The sequence below is a fragment of the Ranitomeya imitator genome, chromosome 2 (assembly GCF_032444005.1).
Source record: "Ranitomeya imitator isolate aRanImi1 chromosome 2, aRanImi1.pri, whole genome shotgun sequence".
In the NCBI taxonomy this organism is placed as follows: domain Eukaryota; kingdom Metazoa; phylum Chordata; class Amphibia; order Anura; family Dendrobatidae; genus Ranitomeya; species Ranitomeya imitator.
The window spans coordinates 832,875,366-832,899,673 of NC_091283.1; the positions used below are offsets into that span (position 1 = coordinate 832,875,366).

Sequence of the window (24,308 nt, forward strand, 5' to 3'; positions counted from 1 at the left end):
AGAACGAGGGTCTTCAGTGACTGGATTGGGCGTAGAATAAAATACTCCAACAACCATTGTTTTTATTTCATTAAAATAATTTTAAATAATGTGTTTGTGTTTTATTTAACCCTTTACTACAATTGGATTAATAATGGATAGGTGTCATAATTGACGCCTCTCCATTATTAATTAGGCTTAATGTCACCTTACAATAGCAAGGTGGCATTAACCCTTCATTACCCCATATCCCACCGCTACACGGGAATGGGAAGAGAGTGGCCAAGTGCCAGAATAGGCGCATCTTCCAGATGTGCCTTTTCTGGGGTGGCTGGGGGCAGATATTTTTAGCCAGGGGGGGGCCAATAACCGTGGACCCTCTCCAGGCTATTAATATCTGCCCTCAGTCACTGGCTTTACTACTCTGGCGGAGAAAATTGCGCGGGAGCCCACGCCAATTTTTTCCGCCATTTAACCCTTTATTTTAAGAGCTAGAACGGCCAAATTTTGCAGATACACTCTACTGACATTAGTAGTGTGGAATCTGCAAAAAAAATGGAGAGAAGACATGGTTTACTGTATGTAAACCATGTCTCAAATCATGTCGGCTTTTAGGAAGGAGAAAGAAAAAGTCGGTAATTGAATTACCGGCTTTCAAGCTGTATAGCGCTGGAATAAATATTAATATATATACATATATGTGTCTCACTGACATATATATATATATATATATATATATTCTATGTGTACACATTTATTCTACCTATTCTACTGTAAGCTGTCAGTGTGATTTTACTGTACACCGCACTGAATTGCCGGCTTTTCTCTCTAACAGCGCTGCGTATTTCTTGCAAGTCACACTGCTTGTCCGTGTGTAATCCGTATTTTTCACGCTTCCATAGACTTTCATTGGCGTATTTCTTGCGCAGTACGGTGACAAACGCAGCATGCTGCGATTTTGTAGGGCCGTAGAAAGCCGTATAATACTGATCAGTAAAGTACGGCAGATAGGAGCAGGGGCATAGAGAATAATTGTGCCGTATTTTTTGCGAGTTTTACGGACGTAGTTTCTGCGCTCTTACGTCCGTAAAACTCGCAAGTGTGAAGCCGGCCTAATAGTACTGAGTGGTAATACCAGACACAGCCTCCAGTCAAGAGGAGCGCTGTTCCTCGTAGAAAGTAGCCATGTATGTTTTTTTGGTTTTTTTTTTTTTTACACAGACACCTTCCTGTTGCGGATCAGTAGGTGCATTCTCCAGATTTGTCATATATCACCACATTTTGAGCACAAAATGAGAATCCTTGTGCCAAGCTGCCCCCCTCCAACAAAGATTTAACCCTTTCCCACTGGTCGATTTTTCATTTTCGTGCTTTGTTTTTTGTTTTTCCTCTCCTTTTCCAAGAGCCATTACATTTTTATTTTTCCATCCACGTGGCCGTATGAGGGTTTTTTTTTTTTTTTGTTGCAGAATGAGATTTAGTTTTGAATGACGCCATTCATTTTACCATATAACATACTTAAAAAAAAATTTAAAAAAATAAATAATTCCAAGTGGAGGAACTGGTGTAAAAACACTGCAATTCCCGCAATTGTTTCTTGGGTTTTGTTTTTAAAGCATTCATTGTGTGGTGAAAATTACCTGACAATATATAAATCAAAAAATATTTCTCACGTCGCCATATTGTCACACCTCATGTAGGACGTTACGTCCTTTGTCAAAAATAATACTGTTTTTGTAGCCCATAGCAACCAATCACAGAGCTGCTTTCATTTTTCAGGAGCTAAGAAAAGAAAGCTGCACTGTGATTGGTTGCTATGGGCTGTTCGCTGCGTTTTTTGGTGAATAAAACAAACTTTATTAAACATGCACTGAAGACATAGAACACCCAAAAAATGATGCAAAAACTGACACGAATGGAACGACCGCCAGGGCCGTGGGGTACTCGGTACCTGGTCCAGTACTTAAAGGGATGTGTCACGGTGGCGGTGACCCGATCCGTGGACCTTGGCGCCCATGTTAAAGGAAAGGTCTTTAAACGGGTTTGTGAAATAATAAAAGTTTGTGACGCCACCTGTGGTATTCGGTCAGGGATGACCGACGCTGCTTAAAGGGGTCCACTGGGGTGATGTTATGGCAGCTGGGATGGTATGTCTTCCCACAGGTGAAGCAGGGTCCCCAGGGCTCCCGGTGTAGTAGGGACAGACGGTAGGTGGTGTAGAAAGAAACGGAGGACACAAGGTTGTAGTCTCTTTACTTGGTTTAAGGCAGCTACAGTCCAGGGTACCAGATCACAGGTGCTGGTGGTGGTCCGGCCGGTTTGGAAGCGACTCAGGAATCCCACCTAACCAGGTGGGGGTTGGATGCCTTCCTTCTAGCGCTGTGTTGTAGTCCCTTGCTGCCTTAGGCCTCACACAAGGTCCTCACGTTATCGCTCTCTGTCCCCCTTTAGGTAGGACAATACCCGTATAACAGGTAACTCGAGCCTTTTTACAGGGTCTCTCAGGATGACTCTGCTCTATCTGCTACTGTGTCCTCAGGTGTTAATGGTGGACAGGTGACTTGAAATCTAGCTGTCCGCCGGTTTCTGCCGTGGGGCATGAAGTTACCCCCACAACCTCAGTCTTCCGGCTACCGGTATCTGCGCTCAGCGTGGAGGAAGCTCAGTCGCAGCTTCTCTCTCCAGCTCCTCACTCTCCTTTGCTCCTTCCTCCTTTCACGCTCGCTACAAACTGTTCCCTGCCTTTCTTTCCTTTCCAGAAGCTGCAGCACCTCACGTGGCTGCACGGCCCCTCTGTCTTCCTGCCTCTCTCTGAGACAGACTGACCAACTCTCCCTCCAGCCAAATTATATATAGGGGAGCCACCCACAAGCTGGATCAGAGCTCCCCCTTCTGGCCTGGAGTAAGAACATGTTGCATGTTTGTGATACCTGTAATACTGTAATCCTACAAGGAAGGGATCCTTCCTTGCTTCCAAGCATGACATCACTCTCCCCGTAAGGAAAGCAATGCCACTGTAACAACCGATTACCTGGGGTGAACATGACAAAAAACAAGTGTTTTGAACACAGCAGTTTTAATGTAAAGAGAGCAACTATTGGCTACCGAAAAAAAAAACGCAGCAACAATGCTGCGTGTGAACAAAGCTTTATAAATCTCTGATGTGTTACATGACAGGATCCAGTAGGTGGTGCCAAATCCTAACGTGACGGCACCATCCCAGACCCTCAGCCCTGCTCCCCCGAGGGTGTGCACAGATCTTCACCTCTACCGGAGATATGGGGGATTCTGCTGCTGGTTATCCATCGCCTGCTCCTCCTCAGTGTATAAACCGAACAATGATGGTGAGAGAACAAGTGAGAGCGGCGAGGATGGGGCAACGTATAAAGAAACAAAAATAAGTCTATCCTGAGTGATACTGACTGCTGAGCGGTGTATCTAATCCTATTCTGTGTGATACTGTCTCCTGAGCCGTGTATCTAATCCTATTCTGTGTGATACTGTCTCCTGAGCCGTGTATCTAATCCTATCCTGAGTGATACTGACTGCTGAGCCGTGTATCTAATCCTATCTTGTGTGATACTGTCTGCTGAGCTGTGTATCTAATCCTATCCTGAGTGATACTGTCTGCTGAGCCGTGTATCTAATCCAATCCTGAGTGATACTGTCTGCTGAGCCGTGTATCTAATCCTATCCTGAGTGATACTGTCTGCTGAGCTGTGTATCTAATCCTCTCCTGTGTGATACTGTCTGCTGAGCTGTGTATCTAATCCTCTCCTGTGTGATACTGTCTGCTGAGCCGTGTATCTAATCCTATCCTGAGTGATACTGTCTGCTGAGCCGTGTATCTAATCCTATCCTGTGTGATACTGTCTGCTGAGCCGTGTATCTAATCCTATCCTGTGTGATACTGTCTGCTGAGCCGTGTATCTAATCCTATCCTGTGTGACACTGTCTGCTGAGCCGTGTATCTAATCCTATCCTGTGTGACACTGTCTGCTGAGCCGTGTATCTAATCCTATCCTGTGTGATACTGTCTGCTGAGCTGTGTATCTTATCCCATGTTGTGTGATACTGTCTGCTGAGCTGTGTATCTTATCCTATGCTGTGTGATACTGTCTGCTGAGCTGTGTATCTAATCCTATCCTGTGTGATACTGTCTGCTGAGCCGTGTATCTAATCCTATCCAGTGTGATACTGTCTGCTGAGCCGTGTATCTAATCCTATCCTGTGTGATACTGCCTGCTGAGCCGTGTATCTAATCCTATCCTGTGTGATACTGTCTGCTGAGCCGTGTATCTAATCCTATCCTGTGTGATACTGTCTGCTGAGCTGTATATCTAATCCTATCCTGTATGATACTGTCTGCTGAGCCGTATATCTAATCCTATCCTGTATGATACTGCCTGCTGAGCTGTGTATCTAATCCTATCCTGTGTGATACTGTCTGCTGAGCCGTGTATCTAATCCTATCCTGTATGATACTGCCTGCTGAGCTGTGTATCTAATCCTATCCTGTGTGATACAGTGTACTGAGCCGTGTATCTAATCCTTCATGTTGGTCTGGGCCAGGTGGAAAACATGATGTGTCCCGTTTCTCCTCTGACCCCCAGTTCTGGACCCCCAGCTACCCCTCGGGTCCTGGTCGCTCCGATCTTTAAGGTACTGTTACACTTAGCAATTTACCAACGATCACGACCAGCGATACGACCTGGCCGTGATCGTTGGAAAGTCCTTATGTGGTCGCTGGGGAGCTGTCACACAGACAGCTCTCCTGCACCAACGATGCCGAAGTCCCCGGGTAACCAGGGTAAACATCGGTTACTAAGCGCAGGGCCGCGCTTAGTAACCCGATATTTACCCTGGTTACCATTGTAAATGTAAAAAAAAACAAACACTACATACTCACATTCCGGTGTCTGTCGCGTCCCCCGGCGTCAGCTTCCCGCACTGTGTCAGTGCCGGCCGGAAAGCAGAGCACAGCGGTGACGTCACCGCTCTGCTTTACGGCCGGCGCTCACAGTCAGTGCGGGAAGCTGACGCCGGGGGACGCGACAGACACCGGAATGTGAGTATGTAGTGTTTGGTTTTTGTTACATTTACAATGGTAACCAGGGTAAATATTGGGTTACTAAGCGCGGCCCTGCACTTAGTAACCCGATGTTTACCCTGGTTACCAGTGAACACATCGCTGGATCAGCATCACACACACCGATTCAGCGATGTCTGCAGGAGATCCAGCGACGAAATAAAGTTCTGGACTTCTAGCTCCGACCAGCGAAGTCACAGCAGGATCCAGATCGCTGCTGCGTGTCAAACACAACGATATCGCTATCCAGGACGCTGCAACGTCACAGATCGCTATCATTCTCGTTCAAAAGTTGCTCAGTGTGAAGGTACCTTTACTCTTGCCCATGTATCCCACTTGCGATGACAGACGCCATTGTCACCAGATAATCAGTGGTTTTAATATTATGGCTGATAGGTGCACATTTCCTGGTAGCGGGAAAACGTACAAAGGGAAGAAACCTTCCAGGACATCCTTGTGAGCTCATCTCCTCCTCCAGCATCATCATCACCTAGGACATGTCTGATCTTGAAGGTCCTCTTCCACCCAGTGCCAGCTTAACCCTTTGCCAGCCGGCATTGAGTCACAGGCTTCCCCTCCTGCAGTTTACATGTAAAGCTGAGTGTTTGCTCCTGGCCGGATGTGCACAGTTTATACTACAAGGCAGAATTATAAATACAGCTCCGGGACTTGACCTTGTGCTTCTATGTAAGATTAATATGAAGGCGCTGCCTAAAAACTGGGTGACAACCAATGTCCCCATCAGCACATCTCCCATGAGGGTTGTCACTCAACTTTCCTAGACTTCTGACTGACAAATGTGTCTGGTTGTGTAGCCGTACGTGATCCTCTAGCATGCAAATGTCTCAAAAAAGCTAGCAGACAACTTAGGTCTTATATGATGAACATATCGGTTGTGACCCAGCTTTCCCAGACTCCTGAATGGTAAATTTCCATGTTTATAGAGTAATTAATTATCCTCAATGTGTTTATATAATAGATAAGACCCATTAGATTTGTTATAGTGGACATATTGGTTGTCACCCAGCTTTTCCAGACTCCTGAACGGAAGGCTCATCTAGCTATTTAGTAACACAGCCTCCATTCCCTGTATATGGAGTCTCAGAAAGCAGATAACTCTTGTTGGATATGTGTAAAGACAGACATATTAGATGTCACCCAGCTTTCCCCTATTCCTGAATGGCAATTCTGTTAACCAATATCAATATACAGGTCCTTCTCAAAAAATTAGCATATAGTGTTAAATTTCATTATTTACCATAATGTAATGATTACAATTAAACTTTCATATATTATAGATTCATTATCCACCAACTGAAATTTGTCAGGTCTTTTATTGTTTTAATACTGATGATTTTGGCATACAACTCCTGATAACCCAAAAAACCTGTCTCAATAAATTAGCATATCAAGAAAAGGTTCTCTAAACGACCTATTACCCTAATCTTCTGAATCAACTAATTAACTCTAAACACATGCAAAAGATACCTGAGGCTTTTATAAACTCCCTGCCTGGTTCATTACTCAAAACCCCCATCATGGGTAAGACTAGCGACCTGACAGATGTCAAGAAGGCCATCATTGACACCCTCAAGCAAGAGGGTAAGACCCAGAAAGAAATTTCTCAACAAATAGGCTGTTCCCAGAGTGCTGTATCAAGGCACCTCAATGGTAAGTCTGTTGGAAGGAAACAATGTGGCAGAAAACGCTGTACAACGAGAAGAGGAGACCGGACCCTGAGGAAGATTGTGGAGAAGGACCGATTCCAGACCTTGGGGAACCTGAGGAAGCAGTGGACTGAGTCTGGTGTGGAAACATCCAGAGCCACCGTGCACAGGCGTGTGCAGGAAATGGGCTACAGGTGCCGCATTCCCCAGGTAAAGCCACTTTTGAACCATAAACAGCGGCAGAGGCGCCTGACCTGGGCTACAGAGAAGCAGCACTGGACTGTTGCTAAGTGGTCCCAAGTACTTTTTTCTGATGAAAGCAAATTTTGCATGTCATTCGGAAATCAAGGTGCCAGAGTCTGGAGGAAGACTGGGGAGAAGGAAATGCCAAAATGCCTGAAGTCCAGTGTCAAGTCCCCACAGTCAGTGATGGTGTGGGGTGCCATGTCAGCTGCTGGTGTTGGTCCACTGTGTTTCATCAAGGGCAGGGTCAATGCAGCTAGCTATCAGGAGATTTTGGAGCACTTCATGCTTCCATCGGCTGAAATGCTTTATGGAGATGAAGATTTCATTTTTCAGCACGACCTGGCACCTGCTCACAGTGCCAAAACCACTGGTAAATGGTTTACTGACCATGGTATTACTGTGCTCAATTGGCCTGCCAACTCTCCTGACCTGAACCCCATAGAGAATCTGTGGGATATTGTGAAGAGAAAGTTGAGAGACGCAAGACCCAACACTCTGGATGAGCTTAAGGCCGCTATTGAAGCATCCTGGGCCTCCATAACATCTCAGCAGTGTCACAGGCTGATTGCCTCCATGCCACGCCGCATTGAAGCAGTCATTTCTGCCAAAGGATTCCCGACCAAGTATTGAGTGCATAACTGAACATTATTATTTGATGGTTTTTTTGTTTGTTATTAAAAAACACTTTTATTTGATTGGATGGGTGAAATATGCTAATTTATTGAGACAGGTTTTTTGGGTTATCAGGAGTTGTATGCCAAAATCATCAGTATTAAAACAATAAAAGACCTGACAAATTTCAGTTGGTGGATAATGAATCTATAATATATGAAAGTTTAATTGTAATCATTACATTATGGTAAATAATGAAATTTAACACTATATGCTAATTTTTTGAGAAGGACCTGTATAATGACACAGCGGCTGCAACATCTGTAATAGTGAGCGTATCTTTTAGATCTGTTATGGTTGGGTGTTATCCAGCTTTCCCAGACTCCTGAATGATAAATTTACTTAATTTATTTAAAATATATAACAGGCTTGATATGTAATAGTGGAAATATAAGTTGTCACCCAGCTTTCTCAAACCCCAGAATGCCAAATATATCTAATTATATAGCAATACATCTTCCTCTCACAATATAACGAGTCTGGCAAAGCTAATAACTCATACTGTAAATATATTATTGGACTTATTAATTGTCACTCAGCTTTCCCAGACCCCTGAATGGTAAATGTGTGTAATTATGCAGCAATGTATTCTTCTGGCTCTATATAAGAAGTCTGGTAATGCTATCCCATCGGATATGTAATATAGTGGACGTGTCACCCGGCTTTCCTAGACTCCTGAGTGTCTGTGTAATAGTAGACATGTTGTCACCCAGCTTTCTCAGACTCCTGAGTGTCTGTGTAATAGTAGACATGTTGTCACCCAGCTTTCTCAGACTCCTGAGTGTCTGTGTAATAGTAGACATGTTGTCACTCAGCTTTCTCAGACTCCTGAGGGACTGTGTAATAGTGGACATGTCATCCAGCTTTCCCAGACTCCTGGGTGTCTGTGTAATAGTAGACGTCTTGTCACTCAGCTTTTCTGCACTCCTGAGTGTCTGTGTAATAGTAGACATGTTGTCACCCAGCTTTCTCAGACTCCTTAGCGTCTATGTAATAGTAGACATGTTGTCACCCAGCTTTCCCAGACTCCTGAGTGTCTGCCTAGTAGTAGACATGTTGTCACCCAGCTTTCTCAGACTCCTGAGTGACTGTGTAATAGTGGACATGTTGTCACCCAGCTTTCTCAGACTCCCGAGTGACTGTGTAATAGTGGACATGTCATCCAGATTTCTCAGACTCCTGGGTGTCTGTGTAATAGTAGACATGTTGTCACTCAGCTTTTCCACACTCCTGAGTGACTGTGTAATAGTGGACATGTCATTCAGCTTTCTCAGACTCCTGAGGGTCTGTGTAATAGTAGACATATTGTCACTCAGCTTTCCCAGACTCCTGAGTGTCCATCTGTGTAATTCTGCCTACTCCACCACCCTGATGTAAATAAAGTCTGAAAAGGCAAGTACAATATATATATATATATAATATTAAATATATAAACCATTGTGGCCATACTGATTATCACCCAGCTTTCCCATAGACAGAAGAAAACAGAATGGGAAGACTAGACAATAACTTTTTTTTTTTCTTAAAGGGGCCATACCCTGTGAGTGAGTGCTCTTCAGGGCAGCCATGTGATCCCTGCACCACCCTCCAGTGTCAGGCTGCGCCACTCCCTGCTCTCAGCTGCTGGAGGACAAATCAGACAACTCTCTATGCAGAGTGCAAAGCTCAAAGGTGTGTGCGGAGATAGGAAGCTGAGGAGGCTCTGCAGCATGCGAGAAATCGACAGCACAAACCCACAGCCCAGAGCCTGAGTCCAGACACACCGGAATGGGAAGCCTTCAGAGCTGAAATCATGTATACGGTCAGCCAGGTGAGTGCACCTGTCTCTTTAAGACTTGGGCGACCCAGTGGCTGCAGTCACACTGTAAATGTCGCTGCTTATAGGACTGCACCTGTGGCTGCGATTATCTGACACCTACTTGCGCCTCGGACGGTCCCCGACAACTTTTGTAACTTACGATAAAGTTCGGTCACTTTTAGGAAACTGTAAAGAGTAACTTTTTTTGAAAACTTTTTCCAATTAAATTTCTTCTGGAATGAGTCCGTTTATCCGATCCTCCTGCCGGATCACGTGATGGGAATCCTGGATCCCAGAGACACAATGACTTCTGCAAATTGGCCTATAAATTCGCTTAATGACGGGCGTTCGGTATAATTAGCATCCGCGATTATTACCGCATTATCCGCCATTTTTGACTCCTAAAAATAGAATTGTGTCAGAGATTAATCGTCTATATTCCGTAGATTCTCCGAAATATGGCGCTCGGGATCAGTCATCCTGTGTGGCCACATTGTATCCAATGCATGTCGATATGATTTGTAAACAGTGGTGAAGGGACAACAAGGACCCCGAAGTTTTCATTTTTCATTCTTGCTTGCTGCCTATGCAGAGGACAAACGCCTCAACTGCTGAGCTCTGTCTCCATTCATTACTAAGAGCTTCTTTTACATTTCTACTCTTTTTCTGACCCTAACACGAGGTCAGGTATAAGGCTAGAGTACATAAAAAAAAAAAAAAAATTTATTTTTTTATTTTAACTTTTAATTAATTTAATTTTTAATTTTATTTTAATTTTTTTTTATTTAATTTTTAGCAAAAGTAGACATAATGGTCGGGGGGAGAGGGGGGTTAGGATAATGCTTGACACCGTTTATAAACACCATCAATTTTTATCTGTGACTATGTGGGACACATGGGAAGTGGGGGACTACAAATATCAGCATTTGTGCTCATTTAGTGCTACGTTTAATAAAGGGTATTGCATTTATGGGATTCTAAAGATGGAGGGTCCTGGCTTTGGTTGCAGATCAGTTTGGAATGTATCATCAATATATTCTCACAGTTTACTCCGTTTTCACATCAAAGCGTCTGAGTATCTCCACAGACTGGGGTCCACCATGAGATTACCAGGTGTAATCAAAGTGCTGTAAATTAGGCTGTGACCCCTTCATGAGGTCAGACTGCTGTAAAAAGGGCTTTCAGAGTTCTGCATGAACAGTTTATGGGAGGCGACGTCATTCGTTTGTTTTAGGTTACGGTCACACAAGCAGATTTCTTTTTTTTCCTGCAAATTTCACCTTCATATTGCAAAACGTAAAGTTCCACGAAAGCAACTAAAATCCGCGCCACAGGTCAATTTCCTCTGACCAGTATCTATATAACGATTGTGTGCGCTGGCCATGGGGGGCCCTGTTCTCCAGCGATGGGACCTGCATCTACAGAATATTTATGACACAATCAGTCCATGTCCAATATGGGATTACCCTTTTTAGTTAGTAGCCCCCCCCCTCGCCCACTGCTGCACGGGTTGCACATGTGGTATGCCGCCTGTCACAACCTGTCCTTGTTATATAATATACAACGACCGGCTGTCTCATCCCCGACCGCCCCCTATCTGCATGTTTATTCAGTAAGGGAAGGGGCGATAAGCAGCTGCCAGATGCCTCTGGCAGCTGCTTATCGCTCAGCAGAACAAAGGACTGAGCATGTTAAAGCACAGCATGTATGTGTTATGTGTTTACTCACCTGTCCCAGATCTGGGTTGTGCTCCCCTCACTCCGGTCAAATGAACTCTGTTGTGCTCCACGATGGATTTTGCAAATGACCCAGCGTGATCCCATGTGATAATCTGCCTGGTCCTATATAAGACCCACCAAGACATACACCTCTGTCTTGGTATTCAGACCTTCTAGTTACTCCACAGTTCTGTCTGCTACCTGTTTCTGGTATTCCAGGAGCTCTGCTACTTGTCCACCTGTGTTTTCCAGTACGTCTCCTGTCTGACTGCAGCTTCCAGTACCCCTTCTACCTGTTCCTGGTATTCTAGGAATTCTAATGCTTGTCTGCCTGCGTCTTCCAGGACAGATCCTGTCCATCTGCAGCTTCCAGTACCTCTCCTACCTGTTCCTGGTATTCTAGGAATTCTAATGCTTGTCCGCCTGCGTCTTCCAGGACAGCTCCTGTCCGCTTGCAGCTTCCAGTACCTCTCCTACCTGTTCCTGGTATTTTAGGAATTCTAATGCTTGTCCGCCTGCGTCTTCCAGGACAGCTCCTGTCCGCTTGCAGCTTCCAGTACCTCTCCTACCTGTTCCTGGTATTCTAGGAATTCTAATGCTTGTCCGCCTGCGTCTTTCAGGACAGCTCCTGTCCGCTTGCAGCTTCCAGTACCTCTCCTACCTGTTCTTGGTATTCTATGGATTATAATGCTTGTATTCCTGCATCTTCCAGGACAGCTCCTGTCCGCCTGCGGCTTCCAATACATCCACCACCTGTCTGATGTCTCCCAACTGCCTTCGGCTTCCAGTATCTCTGTTGCTTGCGGTCTCTATGGCGTCTCCTGTATGCCTGCGGCTTCCAGTGCCTCTGCTACCTGTTTCCTGTGTGTCTCAACTACCTGTTGCACCTATGCACACGGTCTATGACCCCACCCAGACCTTGAGCTTCAAGGATCCACGTCCCCTAATGAGCCTAACTGTCTGATCCTTATTAACCCTCCCTGAGACCTACACATATAGATTTATCTACCCCCAGACTGTTTAGGTAGCACAAAGTTCTATAGTAAAAGGTTCTATAACTTTCTGATACTTTGTGTCTTCTTCTCTTCTGCATATCAAGCGTCTTTTTAAAGGAGAATTTTTAAATAAAACCTAAACATTTTGGAACTTTCTAATATAGTTCACTTTACAATTGCTCTTCATTATTAAGATTTCTGCTTGCTGTCAGTGGGAGGAAAAAAATCATTGTTTCAGTCCTTGAGACATGTAGCTCAGGAGAGCAGACTGTCAGTCATTACATGTCTCATACTGGTAACGCCCGCTTTCATTTAACATAAGCTGTGGAGACAGATTGTCTGGGAGATCTATGTCCGGCCCATAGATCTTAACAGCTCATTTACATATTAAAAAAAAAAACTTGGATTTCTCTGGCATAAAACATCGGATCGCAGATATCAAGGTATCGTTTTATTCAGCTTCCTATGACCTACAAGCCCATAGAGACGGCTTAGGAGGGTTGATCCTCTTAATAGACGATAACTTGAGATCCTTTTAAAGGGAATGTAAGCTCAGGATGGAGGACAACTTTCTGATCACAAGGGGACTCAAAAATACAACTCTAGAACCCTGAGAATATGGCTTGGTAGAGCCTTGTCCTGAATGGAATGAAGGTGCGCATGCGTATCCTCTGCTCCATTCATTGTCAATGGGACTGCTGGAAATAGCGGAACGCTATACTCATTTTTCTTTGGCAATGCCAAAGACAATGAATGGAGTGTAGGTTGAGCATGCTCGCCTCTGCTTCACCCATGTTTATGGCACTGATGAAGATGGCCAAGTGCAGCAGGACGCATGGGCGACCTGCAGCTCCGTTCATCAACTTCTTTTTGGCACAGTCTTGATGCCAGGAGGGAATCGGCAAACTTGTTCTGCTAATCCATTTAACAGAAACATTTCTTAGACCAAAACATCCCTTTTAATATGATGGCCTCTCCTGTAATACCTCTCTTTAGAGCTTTTATTGTCTCTCTGTACCTATTTTTCCTCCGGTGGCTTTTTTTTTTTTTTTCTTCTTAGATTATTCTCCTCTTGCACATCCTATTGATATCAGAACCCACTGATAAAATCCATGACCTAACGGAAGGAATGGTGGGCATCGCCCCCTGCCTTAGCCCCCACATGGGTCCTATGAGTCATTAACAAGCATCAGATATTCTAAACTCATCACAATCGTCTCCGGCAGTGAAGATCCGACCACCGAGGACATGGTTTAGCATCGAGGTGATAAACTTTCCTGATACTTCACTATCGGGGAAACCCCAAAATTTCCATCTGATGAGTCAAAACTACATTATTTATTCTGAAAAAAAAAAAGGCCTATCGTTATTACATCACAGGGTAATATGGGATTTGGATGTTTTGCCCCCGGGTACATTTTGCCCCGCACATTTCGTGCCCAGCATTTGGCCCTCAGTATGTTTCGCCCCCTGCTGATTTCACCCCCGCACAGAAATATCCAGGGGTGAAATGCTGGGGGCAAAATATGCAGGCGCGAATCTTCCTGGGGGTGAAATGTGCGGGGCAAAATGTACCTGGGGCGAACTGCTGGGGGCGAAATATGCAGGGGCGAATCATCTTGGGGGCGAAATGTACCTGGGGGTGAAACTTCCTATACCCGTGTAATATATATTACAAAGCGCCAAAATGTGATCCAAAAGAAACCCTAAAGGATGGGGTCACTTATGCAATTGCAAGTGTTATTTCTGCAACGCAAATAAAATAAGAAATAAAACCACACTCCTTTTACAAAAAAAAAAAAAAATTACCATTCTGGTGTATACAGCTCCAATGCAGAACTATGGGCCTAATTCATGATTGCCTTTCTGCCAGATTTTTTTCACTTGCATGAACATCTATCAATTAGTAAATTTTTTCGTTGCAACAAGCTCTGCAAATGATTTGTGCCTTTTAGATCTTTTAGAGGTCTGACCTCTTCAGCGATGATTCCTGCTTTTGCCCTAGATGCAGTGATAACTGGAAAATGGTCCAGGTGCCATCGGGGCGATGTCACCCTGGTCCTCCTCCCAGAGCCATCTCCCTCGAGTCTCCATTCTGGGAGCACTAACAGGTCGGCGTTACATTGATTGGTTGGTGGAACCAGTGGTGCGGCCATTGCTCCAAAATGTCCCAGGAGCATTTTTTTAACTCGACAGCTCCAGGCTGCATGTTTCTGGTGCTACTGTGGCCTAATGTGCTCCCATCATGGCTGCAGCCTCTCTAGACTTGTTTCCATTGAGGATGCCATTGGTCACTGATTACACAGGAGCTGCCAGCTGCGGATCTTGATGATTTGCCCAAGTGCATACACAGGAGCTGCCAGCTGCAGATCTTGATGATTTGCCCAAGTGCATTCAAGCACGGCCCAAAATTCCTAAGACGACCATTAATAACCTAATTGAATACAGCCCAAGCTGTAAGTGCGGGGGTTACCTGACGTCATATTGAATGTGACCGTGAGGGCACCGCTTGCCCAGCCGCAGGCGTACACCGCACACATCAGAGCGACAGGAGGTGTTAGCCTTTTAATGTATCAGTGTGAAGGGAAAAAAAAAGAAAAACTGTTTCTAACACAAAACTTTAAACATTAGGTGATAGACTCCCTCTCATGTGTCCCCGACGGACAGGAGGTGACAGGATGTCTATGGTGGTGTACCAGAACTGTACATAAGGGTGGTGCAGGAAATATGCGGGCTCATGTCTCGCGTCGTTCCACGATCTGGGTAGAATTTTATCTGCCCACATCTTCCTGCGTACGACTAACGGTTCATGTGCGAGTCACCCTGATATAACCACCATGTGCCGAAGAGTAGGAAATAGGTGTTTAACCCCTTCATGACCCAGCCTATTTTGACCTTAATGACCTTGCCGTTTTTTGCAATTCTGACCAGTGTCCCTTTATGAGGTAATAACTCAGGAACGCTTCAACGGATCCTAGCGGTTCTGAGATTGTTTTTTCGTGACATATTGGGCTTCATGTTAGTGGTAAATTTAGGTCAATAAATTTTACGTTTATTTGTGATAAAAACGGAAATTTGGCGAAAATTTTGAAAATTTCGCAATTTTCACATTTTGAATTTTTATTCTGTTAAACCAGAGAGTTACATGACACAAAATAGTTAATAAATAACATTTCCCACACGTCTACTTTACATCAGCACAATTTTGTAAACAAAATTTTTTTTTGCTAGGAAGTTATAAGGGTTAAAATTTGACCAGCGATTTCTCATTTTTACAACGAAATTTACAAAACCATTTTTTTTAGGGACCACCTCACATTTGAAGTCAGTTTGAGGGGTCTATATGGCTGAAAATACCCAAAAGTGACACCATTCTAAAAACTGCACCCCCTCAAGGTACTCAAAACCACATTCCAGAAGTTTATTAACCCTTCAGGTGCTTCACAGCAGCAGAAGCAACATGGAAGGAAAAAATGAACATTTAACTTTTTAGTCACAAAAATGATCTTTTAGCAACTATTTTCCCAATGGTAAAAGGAGAAACTGAACCGTGAAAGTTGTTATCCAATTTGTCCTGAGTACGCTGATACCTCATATGTGGGGGTAAACCACTGTTTGGGCGCACGGCAGGGCTTGGAAGGGAAGGAGCGCCATTTGACTTTTTGAATCAAAAATTGGCTCCACTCTTTAGCGGACACCATGTCACGTTTGGAGAGCCCCCGTGTGCCTAAAAATTGGAGCTCCCCCACAAGTGACCCCATTTTGGAAACTGGACCCCCCAAGGAACTTATCTAGATGCCTAGTGAGCACTTTAAATCCTCAGGTGCTTCACAAATTGATCCGTAAAAATGAAAAAGTACTTTTTTTTCACAAAAAATTTATTTTCGCCTCAATTTTTTCATTTTCACTTGGGCAACAGGATAAAATGGATGCTAAAATTTGTTGGGCAATTTCTCCCGAGTACGCCGATACCTGATATGTGGGGGTAAACCACTGTTTGGGCACACGGCAGGGCTCGGAAAGGAAGGCACGCCATTTGACTTTTTGAATGGAAAATTCGCTCCAATTGTTAGCGGACACCATGTCGCGTTTGGAGAGCCCCTGTGTGCCTAAACATTGGAGCTCCCCCACAAGTGACCCCATTTTGGAAACTAGACCCCCCAAGGAACTTATCTAGATGCATATTGAGCACTTTACACCCCCAGGTGCTTCACAGAAATTTATAACGCAGAGCCATGAAAATAAACAATAATTTTTCTTTCCTCAAAAATGATTTTTTAGCCTGGAATTTCCTATTTTGCCAAGGGTAATAGGAGAAATTGGACCCAAAATGTTGTTGTCCAGTTTGTCCTGAGTACGCTGATTCCCCATATGTGGGGGTAAACCACTGTTTGGGCGCACGGCAGGGCTCGGAAGGGAAGGCACGCCATTTGGGTTTTTTAATGGAAAATTAGCTCCAATCATTAGCGGACAGCATGTCACGTTTGGAGAGCCCCTGTGTGCCTAAACATTGCAGATCCCCCACAAATAACCCCATTTTGGAAACTAGACCCCCAAAGGAACTAATCTAGATGTGTGGTGAGCACTTTGAACCCCCAAGTGCTTCACAGAAGTTTATAACGCAGAGCCATGAAAATAAAAAAAAAATTCTTTTCTCAAAAATGATTTTTTAGCCCGCAATTTTTTATTTTCCCAAGGGTAACAGGAGAAATTTGACCCCAATATTTGTTGTCCAGTTTCTCCTGAGTACGCTGATACCCCATATGTGGGAGTAAACTACTGTTTGGGCACATGCCGGGGCTCGGAAGTGAAGTAGTGACTTTTGAAATGCAGACTTTGATGGAATGCTCTGCGGGCGTCATGTTGCGTTTGCAGAGCCCCTGATGTGGCTAAACAGCAGAAACCCCCCACAAGTGACCCCATTTTGGAAACTAGACCCCCAAAGGAACTTATCTAGATATGTGGTGAGCACTTTGAACCCCCAAGTGCTTCACAGAAGTTTATAACGCAGAGCCGTGAAAATAATAAATACGTTTTCTTTCCTCAAAAATAATTTTTTAACCCAGAATTTTTTATTTTCCCAAGGGTTACAGGAGAAATTGGACCCAAAAAGTTGTTATCCAGTTTCTCCTGAGTACGCTGATACCGAATGTGTGGTGGTAAACCACTGTTTGGGCACACGTCGGGGCTCAGAAGGGAAGTAGTGACTCTTGAAATGCAGACTTTGATGGAATGGTCTGCGGGCGTCACGTTGCGTATGCAGAGCCCCTGGTGTGCCTAAACAGTAGAAACCCCCCACAAGTGACCCCATTTTGGAAACTAGACCCCAAAAGGAACTTATCTAGATATGTGGTGAGCACTTTGAACCCCCAAGTGCTTCACAGACGTTTACAACGCAGAGCCGTGAAAATAAAAGATAATTTTTCTTTCCTCAAAAATGATGTTTTAGCAAGCAATTTTTTATTTTCACAAGGGTAACAGGAGAAATTGGACCCCAGTAATTGTTGCACAGTTTATCCTGAGTATGCTGGTACCCCATATGTGGGGGTAAACCACTGTTTGGGCACACGTCGGGGCTCGGAATTGAGGGAGCACCATTTGACTTTTTGAATACAAGATTGGCTGGAATCAATGGTGGCGCCATGTTGCGTTTGGAGACCCCTGATGTGCCTAAACAGTGGTAACCCCTCAATTCTTCCTCCAACACTAACCCCAACACACACCCCTAACCCTAATCCCAACTGTAGCCATAACCCTAATCACAACCTTAATTCCAACCCTAACCCTAAGGCTATGTGCCCACGTTGCAGATTCGTGTGAGATTTTTCAGCGCCATTTTTGAAAAATCCGCGGGTAAAAGGCACTGCGTTTTACCTGCGGATTTCCAGTGTTTTTTGTGCGGATTTCACCTGCGGATTCCTATTGAGGAACAGGTGTATAATGCTGCGGAATCCACACAAAGAATTGACATGCTGCGGAAAATACAACGCAGCGTTTCCGCGCGGTATTTTCCGCACCATGGGCACAGCGGATTTGGTTTTCCATAGGTTTACTTGGTACTGTAAACCTGATGGAACACTGCAGCGAATCCGCAGCGGCCAATCCGCTGCGGATCCGCAGCCAAATCCGCACCGTGTGCACATAGCCTAATTCTAAAGGTATGTGCACACGCTGCGGAAAACGCTGCGGATCCGCAGCAGTTTCCCATGAGTTTACAGTTCAATGTAAACCTACGGGAAACAAAAATCGCTGTGCACATGCTGCAGAAAATCTGCACGGAAACGCAGCGGTTTACATTCCGCAGCATGTCACTTTCTGCGGATTCCGCAGCGGTTTTACAACTGCTCCAATAGAAAATTGCAGTTGTAAAACCGCAGTGAAATGCGCAGAAAAACCGCGGTAAATCCGCCATAAATCCGCACTGTGGATTTATCAAATCCGCTGCGAAAAAATCCGCAGAGGACCAGAATACGTGTGCACATACCGAAACCCTAACCCTAACCCTAATTCTTACCCCAACCTCAGTGGGAAAAAAAAAAATTCTTTATTTTATTATTGTCCCTACCTATGGGGGTGACAAAGGGGGGGAAGGTCATTTACTATTTTTTTTATTTTGATCACAGTGATCAAAATGTACATTGGAACGAATCTGCCTACCGGCAGATTCGGCGGGTGCACTGCACATGCGCCCGCCATTTTGGAAGATGGCGGCGCCCATGGAGAAGACGGACGGACCCCGGGAGGCTCGGTAAGTATGATGGGGTGGGGGGGAGCACAGGGGGGTGGATCGGAGAGCGAGGGGTGGATTGGAGCACGGGGGATGGATCGGAGCATGGGAGGGGTGGATCGTAGTGCAGGGGGGTTGGATTGGAGCACGGGAGGTGGGATTGGAGCACGGGGGAGCGGATAAGGAGTGGACAGGAGGACGGAGGGGAGCGAAGCACTGTACCGGGCAGATCGGGGGGCTGGGGGGGCGATCGGTGGGGTGGGGGCACATTAGTGTTTCTAGCCATGGCCGATGATATTGCAGCATCGGCCATGGCTGGATTGTAATATTTCACCAGTTTTAATAGGTGAAATATTACAAATCGCTCTGATTGGCAGTTTCACTTTCAACAGCCAATCAGAGCGATCGTAGCCCCTGGGCTGTACTAACACTCCCCCTGTCCCTGCAGATCGGGTGAAATTGGAGTTAACCCTTTCACCGGATCTGCAGGGACGCGATCTTTCCATGACGCCACATAGGCGTCACAGGTCGGATTGGCACCGACTTTCATGACGCCTACGTGGCGTCAAAGGTCGGGAAGGGGTTAAAATTTCTTATATTTTATCTTGTAACAGGAATATATTTTTCTCCACTTATAAGTCATTTCTCCTTCCTCTGCCTCCTAAACTCATCATTCACTCTCAAGAACTGCTAAAATCCATCCTACTCAAGATAAGATGGATTACAACTAACAGAGAGAGGCAGAGATATACAATCACATAGGTTCTTCTGCTTTTTAGTAACTGCTTTATTTCACCCCAGAGCAGGATTCACAGCTACCCTGCTCAGTACTTCTGTACATTGTACTCCATTCTGCTGCTACTTCTGAGCATGTACTATATAGAGACAGTAGAGCAGGAATCCCTCATGTCTGTGTGTGCTGTGTATAGGAGACAGCATAATAGCTAGTTTTCACTCACTAGCGCAGAGACAACTGAAACTTATAGGTAACACTGGCAAAAAGAAAACTAGTGGAAAAATGCAAAATACAAGTCATATAATGGCCAGTAATGCAGTCATGGCCGAAGGTGTTGGCACCCTTGAAATTGTTACAGTAAATGAAGTGTTTCTCTGACAAAATTATTGCATTTACATTTTCTTTGTGTGTTGGAACAACACAAAAAAAACTGAGAAAAAAGGCAAAGTGGACATAATTTCACACAACTCCAAAAATGGGCAAAATTGTTGGCACCCTCAACTTAATATTTGGTTGCACGCCCTTTTGGAATAAATAACTGCAATCAATTACTTCTTGCACCTCTCAACTGGAATTTTGAGCCACTCTTCTCTTGCAAACTGCTCCAGCTCTCATATGTGAAGGCGTCTTCTGACAACAGCAATTTTAAGATCTCTCCACAGGTGATCAATGGGATTTAGATCTTCCAAATTCCTCTTTCTGACACTGGGCAATACATTGCCACCCAAAATCCCTTGGTAATCTTTTTAGGTTTCATTATGTCTTGCACACAGTCAAGACACCCAGTACCAGAGGAAGCAAAACAACCCCAAGACATCTGTGAATCTCCACCATGTTTGACTGTAGGTACTGTGTTCATTTCTTTGTAGGCCTCATTCTGTTTTCAGTAAACAGTAGAATGATGTGCTGTACAAAAAATCTCTATCTTGGTCCATCAGTCCACAAGATGCTTTCCCAGAAGAATTTTGGCTTACTGACATACATTTTGGCAAACTGCAGCCTAGATTTTTTTTTTATTTCTCTGTGTCAGCAGTGGGGCCCTCTTGGGTTTCTGCCATAGCATTTCATTTTAGTCTAATGTTGATGGATAGTTCACGCTGACACTGATGCACCCTGAGCCTGCAGGACAGCTTGGATTTCTTTGGAACCTGATTGGGGTTGCTAATCCGCCATCCGAACTATTCTGTGTTGCAACATTTCATCAATTATTCTCTGCCATCCACGTACAGGGAGATTAGCTACAGTGCCATGGGTTGTAAACTTCTTGATTATGTTGTGGACAAAGGAACATCAATATCTCTGGAGATGGACTTGTAACCTTAGAGTATTAATATAGTTCAACAATTAAGGTTATCTAGTCCTCAAACAGTTCTCTTTTCTTCTCTTCTTTCTGTTCTCAATGCTTAGTGTGGCATATACACACAATGCAAAGATTGATTCAACTTCTCCCCTTTTTATCTGGTTTCAGGAGTGATTTTTTTCATATTGCCCACACCTGTTACTTGCCACAAGTGAGTTTGAACGAGCATCACATGCTTGAAACAAAGTTGTTTATCCACAATTTCATCCAGCCCATTTTAGGGCGTTTGCGTGAAATTATTTCCAATTAACCTTTTTTTTTCTGTTGTGTTTTTTGTTTTTGTTTGTTTGTTTGTTTTTTTTGTATCCATATACTCACGTGAAATGAGCATGTGTAATTTCAAGGGTGCCAACACTTTCGACCATGACTGTGAGGTTATTCTTAATGTAGACACGGAACAGCTTATTCTGAATGTACCTGATCTTTTGAAATATGGTCCGATCACCATGTCCGGTTTTACGCTCCATTTCCTCTGCTTTAGTCATTCAGATTATGATGTCATCTCCAGCCAAAGAGAAAAGCATGACATCACTAATAAATCCTTATAGGCAGCCTGCTCCACCCCACCAACCACTACCAGAAAATGACAGTGAGCGTGTTCAGCCATATTGGCGGTCGTAGGGTTCACTTCTGTCACTTGGTCACCCAGAGGTCTTCCCATCACCCTCTCTCGGCAATCCCTGCCAGTCAATCATGTCAGCGGCATGGAAAACATGATGTGGTGTCAGATCACACATTTCACCTTTCAGGCTTGTCAGACGAGGGATGGAGGATGTAGCTAGCTTCTCGTAATGCCGGGATGAGCCCAGTCTCCCAGAGAAGGAGATGCTCATTGCGGCTACCCCCTGCTCCTAATAAGTAATGGAGCTTCTTCTGATTGAGTCCCACCCTTCCCCCCCAACCGCACTATTAATTTACTTTAATGATGGAGGTGTCCCTTTAACGTAGTCTGGTTGATGCACCGCGTGCAGTCTACTATTCGGCAGACAGGTGTCTCCCCTCCATGTTACAACAGTCTGCAATGCAATTCATTGATTGACACATGCAGTGTTTCCGGGGAGGCCCAGATATCCTCAGTAATGATGGGACCTGTATGACACAGTGATGGATGTCACTACTTATGGCTGATGTAATAGTAAGCATCCACATTTCTGCAAAAACTAGTGAACTCTGATCCATGAATGACAGACGGGATTTGCTTTTTCAGCTTTTCTTAAAGAAAAGGCCGGAGCAAGCCGTACCCCTCCCCCCACGGCGTAGGCGGAGGCCTGCATGACAATGGGGGGGAGAGGGGTAGGAAATAGGTTAATGAGGGGGGGGGGGAGTTTCAGGCCCGGGGGTTTGTGGGATTTTGGGAAGTAACGGTCACTTCCCGCTCTTTTGTGGACCCGAGCAGTCATACCTCAGGATGGCTGGCGTGGACGCGATTCTAGAAGGCCTCAGGACGGCGGCAGCGTCCCATCCTCCTGGGTGGCTTCAGGCGCAGGTGGCCCGCATCATGGCTGACGGTGCGGGTCCGTCCGGCGCTGATGTTGGATCCGGCGCAGCGGCGCCGCTGGAGCGGCGTTCTCGGAGGACGCGGCCCCCCGAGCGCCTTTCCCCGGATTCCGGACCTCGAGCCCCCCGAAGGCGCCGGAGCCCCTCTCGGGACCCTCCAGGCCGGGTGCCGGTAAGATCAGCGGCGACGCGGCCCCGGCCTGGGAGGAATCCATCTGCTGGTCGGGGCTCAGCGGCGGCGAGTAGGCCTTCACCCCGCAGTGCGGCGGGGGCGGGGCCTCGGCGCGCCGGGCAGCGCCTGGGGCCTGTTGGAGCGGGAGGCCGCAGCGGTGAGGCTCCTGCCGCACGGCCTGCCTCGGCTGTGTCTTCAAGTCCAGCGGGGGTGGCGAGTGACGGTGGCGCGGGCGGCCCGAGGCTGGATGTGTCCGGGCCGGCTCGATCGTCAGCGGCAGGGCCCGTTCCTGTGGCAGGTCGTCAGGATGGCGGCATGATAGCAGCGGTCGGCCCTGGGCTGGATCTGAGTCTGTGCGCTGCCAGCTCATCCACGCAGGCACCGTTCTCCCCGGGAAGCCAGCACCTGGACCCCTTGCACGCCGGGCCTGTATCTGGACTGGATATGCAGGTGGACCTCCTGGGCCTTCCTCATCATCGGGATTCGGGTGGATCTTTTGTGGATACGGCGAGCCGTGGACGTCTGGATGCCAGCACTTCGGCTGGGGGGACCACAGATCCCTTGCAGCCCTGTGAGTATTCATCTATGTCTGGTCTTCGTACACCTAGCTTGGCGTCGCCCGCTTTAGTAGGAAGTCAGGGGGCTAGTGGTGTGGACAGGGTGGCGGGTGACGCGGATGCAGCGGGGGTGCAGGAGCTTTTGGGTAGCGTGCAGGGTTTGTTATCTAGATTGGAGCAGGGGATGTCCGCGCAGAGACATTTGGGGGCTTGGTTGAGCCCACAGGTGGGGGTTTTCGGGGCTGTTGGGTCGCCGATGGCGGCGCCGGCACCAGTATCGGTTTCAGTGCAGACGGAGAAGGAGAAGGAGTGTAGGGTGCACTTAGATGATAGGGCCCATGGCGAAGTTTATGTTTGTTTTGAGGGCCCTCTGGGGGCGCATCTAAAAAAGGAAGTTAGAGAAAAGATTGCGAAGGATGAGTACGTCGAGATTTTTTCGTTACTTCCGTTGGAAAAATTTAATCTGGATAAGAAGAAAAAGGAGGAGAGCAAGAAGGAAGATGAGGAAAAGCGGCGGTGGCGCTTGATTCCTCAGACTTTTGGTAACTGGTTGCAGGCCTTTGCGATTCTGGCTAGTGTGATTGGTGAAAAGGCGCCCGAGAATTGCTCGGGTCTGTTCTGTTATCTGGATTCGATTAGTGAGGCTCATAGGGTTTACGGTGGTCAGGCGTGGCTCAGGTATGATGAGCAGTTTAGACAGAGGAAAGCGGTTCGGCCAGCAATTCGCTGGGATCAAAAGGATATCGGGCTATGGTTGCGCGTGATGGCACAATACAAGTTCGGCAATCCCTTTCACGGGGGGGCCGGCGGTTCCGGCCAGGGCTTTCAGTCCAGTTCGCCAGGGTCCTCTAGTTCCGGCAGTCAGGGAGGGGGTCAGAAGTTGGGGGTCTGTTGGCAGTTTAACGAAGGTCAGTGTAGATTCGGAGGTAACTGCAAGTTTAAACACTTGTGTTCCCACTGCAGCGGCTCTACACATGGGGCCGCAAAATGCTTTAAAAAGGGGAAAGGAAAGTCAGGAAGCGGTAATTCCCATGGGGGAGACACCGGTGAGGTGGGAAAGGATGGTCCCTTATCTAGATAGATACCCAGATAAGG

General features: G+C 46.0%; 1 protein-coding gene across 2 annotated transcripts in view; it reads left to right on the top strand.

Annotated features, from left to right (window-relative positions):
* Nucleotides 1-9,284: 9,284 nt before the first annotated feature.
* LPAR5 (lysophosphatidic acid receptor 5) overlaps nt 9,285-24,308 on the top strand; it is a 36,946-nt gene continuing 21,922 nt past the window's right edge. For both annotated transcript variants that reach the window (XR_011318554.1, XM_069754107.1), the window contains exon 1: nt 9,285-9,463. Coding sequence is in view for 1 of the 2 variants with exons in the window: in XM_069754107.1 (XP_069610208.1) it covers nt 9,446-9,463 (18 nt within the window). In the remaining variant the exon portion in view is untranslated. The remainder of the gene's footprint in view (nt 9,464-24,308) is intronic.